The 6,000-nt window shown below is 38.8% G+C and overlaps 1 protein-coding gene across 1 annotated transcript in view; it reads right to left on the minus strand.

Annotated features, from left to right (window-relative positions):
* Positions 1–1,886, minus strand: part of PIGK (phosphatidylinositol glycan anchor biosynthesis class K) — a 100,673-nt gene extending 98,787 nt beyond the window's left edge. Inside the window, exon 1 of the mRNA XM_090269635.1 lies at positions 1,764–1,886. Within this exon, the coding sequence (XP_090125761.1) occupies positions 1,764–1,856 (93 nt within the window). The 5' untranslated portion in view covers positions 1,857–1,886. The remainder of the gene's footprint in view (positions 1–1,763) is intronic.
* Positions 1,887–6,000: the final 4,114 nt, after the last annotated feature.

Below are 6,000 nucleotides of genomic sequence, written 5' to 3' on the forward strand. Positions count from 1 at the left end.
CAGATTTGCATTTTTAAGTTACTCTAGCTGCAGCTTGGAGAACAGATTGGAAGGAAGAATGACTTGACACGGACTAGTTGGGGAACTATTGCACTCTAAGTGAAAAATAATGGGATAATAGAGAATACAAACCATACATGGGTTATAATCAGTAAGTGCTATACTAACTTTTTTTTAAGTATATTTTATTGATTATATTGTTATAATAGTTCCAATTTTTTCCCCTTTGCTCCCCTCCGCCCAGCACCCCCCTTCCCCGACAATCCCCTCCCCAAGTCCATGCCCATGGCTCACCCTTTCATATATTCTTCTTCTTTTTTTAAAAAATAATTAATTAGTTAAATATTTTAACAATAAAAAATAACAATCCCTCCCTCTCAGACTTGAGACCCTTTACAATCTTATAAAGGACAATGGACGAAGGTCTCGAGCTCCTCTAGCTGCTTCTTAATGTACAAATTACAACAGTAAAATCAAAGGAAAGGGGTAGGGAAAGGTTCTACAGAGGTTATGCTTTTATGCATCTTAGTAAATGGACAGAAGAAACAGGAGGTATAAAACATGGTAATGTGAAAAAACACAGTAACAGTCAAAAAAGGTAGGGGGAGGGCAGGTAATGGCAATCAAAATGAAGTATACAACATGATCCACTGGAATAAAGGAGAAAAATAGAACTTCCACTCGTATTTATATTATCTCAAAAATATACTTTATATATATTGAATAAATTAGCAGTAATTCCTGAATAGAGAGAGAATGCATGCTCAATATCCTTTTAAACTGGTGGGAATTGTATTTAAAAAGTTTGGGAGTCCACTGATCTATGGGCAGGATTGGGCTCCAATAAGAAGACTGGAAAAGCAGGCAGAGGCCAGATCATGATGTTAACTTTATTATGTATGCAATGGAAAAGCACTGAACGGATTCGATAAGAATAACCTGATCTAGTTTACATTCTATGAAGACTAATGTAGCATCTAAGTGAAGGAATTTAGAAGCCTGGGGAAAAGATAAAGTGATTGCAGTAGCCTAGGCAAGAAATGACCAGCCCTGCATTAAGCCAGTGCAATTAAACAGGTTAAAAGCAATTTTACAAGTTCAGAACACAGAATTTAGTTTTGATTAAAAAGTAGGACAAAGAGAGGAGTTTATTTTTAAAACCGCAGGTTTCTAGCCTGTGGGTAACCCCAGAGGAAATGGGGTAGACATAAGATAAAACTTGGGACACAGATTTTCGAATGTCTGGACTACACGGGCCCCTTAACCAGCTTGATATGCAGGCCTGAAGTGATGCTAGAGATCCAGACTCTAGAACTGGACTGAGGTCTTATCAGAGTGCAGGGGACAGTAAAAAGCTTTCTGAAAGGCCAGAACCCCCTGTGAGCCAAAAATAAAACACCATGCCCACCTGACTCCCATCCAAGCGGAGAGCTGTAGTTCAACAGCAGGAAAGCAAGTGCTGCACCCTGCGCTCACGTTTCACCTACTGGGACTACACACTCGTCCGCGCAAAGGCTCAGGTCCTCCCCCGTCCCCAGAATTTGATTCTTTTAATACACCGTTTTAAAAGGCTGAAACAGACCGACAGTGTCCTAACCCGTCCCCTGTGACTCCCTCGCCAGAGTCCAGTCAGCCTAGTTAAAAGGCTAATGACTCCAGGAGGCTTCCCTCTGCTTCTGCGTGTCGGACATCTGCTGGGGCGCTCACGGCCACAACAAAGCTGTCCTCCCAGGGCCCGGTGGCTCAGAGGGCCTGACTCCTACCTCAATCTGACTAGTGGCCAAGCTGCCGAAGGACAAGAGCAACAACCCTGCCAGGGCAGTCACACCCCAGCTGAAAAAAGAGGTGACGACCATGTTTGCCGGCTTCAGTCTCCCGCACCTGGAGGGGGCGGAGCCAGTGCCGTAAAGCAGCTTGGCGGGTTTTGCGTGTTTTTTTTTCTTTGCGACACCAGCCCCACCTCCCTGAGGGCGACCTTCGCCAGCGCTTAGAAAGTAAGCGGTTCCCAGAGCTGAAGCTTTCCAGGTTACTGGGGGAAGATAGAGGGCGTTGGTCCTTCATCTTTGCTGCATTTTTAGTTTTTGCATTATAAAATAGTTACGTTGAAAAAAGTTTTGAAAGGTGAGGAAAAAAACCCTGTAATCCCATTCACTTAAGAACCTAATTCCTTTTTTTGAGTAGGGCTGCCAATTCTTTGTATGAAGCAGGAATGTGGTGGAAAGAGCAAGGTGGGAAAAGCATGATTGATTGAGTCAGTTGCTACTGGAAAGATAGGTGGGTGCTGCAACAGGTTTGGGGTCTGTTATTTATTATAAGTATGAACGTGTAGAAATTAGTTACATTTTTGTGTCTTCCATAATTGTCAAGCTAAAACTTCTCAAAGACAGTCTGAGGAGTTAATAAGATCGTGTATGTTTGTTCAGTGATGTTCACTTTATGCATTCAATTTTAAATTCTATTTTTCAAATGGCATGACATAAACATGTGTTTATTCTGTGTCAAAGTAAGAAACGTCGAAACCTGTAAAAATTTTTATGAATTTATTTGAGCCAAATTGATGACAACTGTCAGGAAGCAAAATCTCAACAGATTGAGAAAATGCTCCAGAGAATGGCAGTTGTGCACCTTATTTTATACATTAGAACAGTGGTGAAGGCAATGGCAGGGCGAGGAGATATGGAGAGGAGTAAAGGCAGTAGAAGGAATAAACTATAAACCTCCAATTATAAGATAAATCCTGGGAATGTAATATACAGCATGGTGTCCATTGTTAATACTGTGTTGTATACAGGAGGCTCCCTTTATTCATGGTTTCACTTTTCCCCGTTTCAGTTACCCACAGTCAACCACAATCCAAAAATATTACATGAAAAATTCGAGAAATAAGCAACTCATAAGTTTTAATTGCATACCATTCTAAATGATGAAATCTGATGGCATCCCACTTCATCTCACAAAGGACATGAAATTATCCCTTTGAGGTAACGACACTGTAAATGCTCCCTGCCTCTTAGTCACTTAGTAGCCTGCCTTGATGGTGAGATCGACTGTTGCGGTACTGCAGTGCTTGTGTTCAAGTCACCCGTAGAGTAGCTTAACGCAATGTCACAATGCCTACATCATTCATCTCGCTTCATCTCACCACGTAAGTGCTGTAGTATCTTACATCATCACAAGAAAAAGGGTGAGTACAGTACAATAAGATATTTTGAGAAAGACCACATTCATATAACTTACTACAGTATACTGTTATTATTATTCTATTTTATTACTTATTGTTGTTCATCACTTACTGTGCCTAATTTATAAATTAAACTTTATCATAGACGTGAATGTATAGGAAAAATAGGATATTTAGAGTTCAGTACTTACTATCTGTGGCTTCTGGCATCCACTGGTGGGTCTTGGAACATATCCCTGTCAGATAAGAAGAGACTATTATACAGTAAGTCCTCACTTAATGTCGTCATTAGGTTCTTGGAAACTGACTTTAAGCAAAACAATGTAAAACAAGACTAATAATATCATAGGCCAGTGATTTTCAACCTTTTTCTTCTCATGGTATACATAAACTAAGTACTTAAGTTCTGCAGCACACTAAAAAGTATACTTTTTGCCTACCTAACAAAAAATATGTATAATTTTGATTCATTTACAAAAAAAATAATAATAGTAACTACCTATCTTTTTTGTTCCAAAGTTACTCTAAAGAATCAGATAACTTGTATATAAGGATTTCTGGTACCAAGAATTAACCAATCAGGCCCAACTTTATTGTGCTACATGATCAATAAGATGCAACTCTATTATATGGTTGATATATTTATGTTTCAAGACAAGGCTTTCACACTGGACAGCTATTGTTGTGCTGACTGTTGTTATTTTTTTAATTTGACTAAGGCAAAAGAGGTCAGTGCCTCTGCCTAAATAAGTATTGCATGTTTTAAAAATTCTTGGGGCACACCACTTGAAAATCTCTGCTATAGGCTAATCAATATAAACAAGAGCTAGGTTCCTATGGCATATTTCTGGTCACAAATAACATCACCAAACTTCTACATAAATACCCAAAACACTTCCAATATTAAATATTGAAATAATGTGAACTATACATTCATTTAAGAAAGGTTACTAAAAAAACAAGTAGGATCATTACTTTCCAATCCGCTTATTCCAGTTCAGTTCGCAGGTGGCTGCAGCCCACTGGGGTGACTCAGGGTGCAAGGCAGGAGCCCACCCTGGACAGGATGACCTTCCATTTCTGGGTGTACTCACACCCTCAACCACACTCACTCAGACAGGGACAATGTAGATCTACCAATTAACCCCACATGCACATCTTTGGGATGTGGAAGGAAACCATAGTTCCCAGAGAACCCAGGCAGACAGGCAGAAAATGTGCAAACATTACACAGACAGTAGGCCCAGCTGGGGACTGATATTTCCCCCCCTAATCAATGTTATAATGAACTGACATTGAATAAAACAACTTTATTTAAGGACGTGCTATATTTGAAAGTTGCTAAGAGTAGATCTTAAAAGTTCTCATCACAAGAAAAAAGTTGTAACTATGTGGTGATGGATAGTAACTAAACTTATTGTGGTAATCGTTTTGCGATAGATATATTTTGCTATATATATGTGTGTGTGTGTGTACACACATATATATGTATATAATCATTACCTTGTATACCTAAAACTAACACAATGTTATATATAAATTTTATCTCGGTGTTTAAAAAAAAGAAAGAATGGTTAACCAGAGTTGGCATTTAGACTACAGTTCAATTCAGTAATTCATTAAGTGAATAATTGAATTAACTTAGCAACTAAAAGAGAAGAGATAAATTTGACTATCAGATCAAAATCACATATCCATACACAGCCATGGCTTCTCTAGTACAAGTTTTTATACCTGACCCTCACCATAAATACACCATGAAGTCTATTCATGCTATCTTTACTATTATTCTTCAAGTAATAACTCAGTGATTGTACTTACTCTAGTGTCATATCACTGTTGATTTTTGCTCTTTCCTCTTACTTATACAGCAAATATATGGGGTTTTGTTTTTCTTTCTCTTCATCTCTCTCCTCCTTTCTGCACCAAGGATACCATAAATATCGGTAGATATTTATTTAACATCAATTTAGCTACCATATACTGTGCTAGTCACAGGCAAAGAAGAGAGCAAAAACTAAGCAAGTCCCTGCTCTCATGGAGCTTAGAGTCTAAGAGAGGCAGATATTAATAATAGAAGCATTTAAACAAATGTAAAAGTCTATCAGAACAATTCCTAGTTGGGGACCCACCCTGTAAGAAAAACCCAAGTAGGTTTCCTTGAAGAAACAGATGGAACTGAAGTAAAGATGGCAAAGAGAGAAGAGCTTTCAAGGCAGAGGACACAGCTCTTGCTAAGCACCTATGGCAGAAGGAAGGGTGGCTTATCAGAGAAACTCTTATGAATGACTTTGTGCTTGCAGTGCAAAGAACAGAAGAGAGAGTGCTGCAAGAAGAAACTGCATTGCCAAGCAGGGGCCAACCCCGCTTCAAAGTCTTGAGGGTCAAGTCATGGAAAGCCTCAGAATGGTAAAGATCCAATGAGGAGAATGGCTACAGGCAGAGCATTTTGGAGGTCACTGCTACAGTCCAGACAAGGGTAGCCTGAGCCAGACTGGTAGGAGTGGAAATGATGAAAAGTGGAGAGAACCAAAAAGGGCTTGAAGATATCAACCTATAGAACATAATGATGGATTATATTTTGGAAAGTAGAAAAGGAGACAGTTTCAAGAATGACTTTTGGATATCTAACTTGTAAAACTGAATACATGTTAGTGCCTTTTAAAAAAAAATCTAAGTATCACAGGAAGTAGACAAGGTTTAGGATTCAAATACAAGTGAGGTCTGGTTTAAGTATTTACCCAAAGTAATTTGGACAACAAACTTCCATAAACTTATTATAAATACTTTTGTGACTCTAAATAAATGTTCACACAAAA

This window comes from Furipterus horrens, unplaced genomic scaffold, assembly GCF_987537825.1.
Source record: "Furipterus horrens unplaced genomic scaffold, mFurHor1.1.pri manual_scaffold_3, whole genome shotgun sequence".
NCBI classification, from domain to species: Eukaryota; Metazoa; Chordata; class Mammalia; order Chiroptera; family Furipteridae; genus Furipterus; species Furipterus horrens.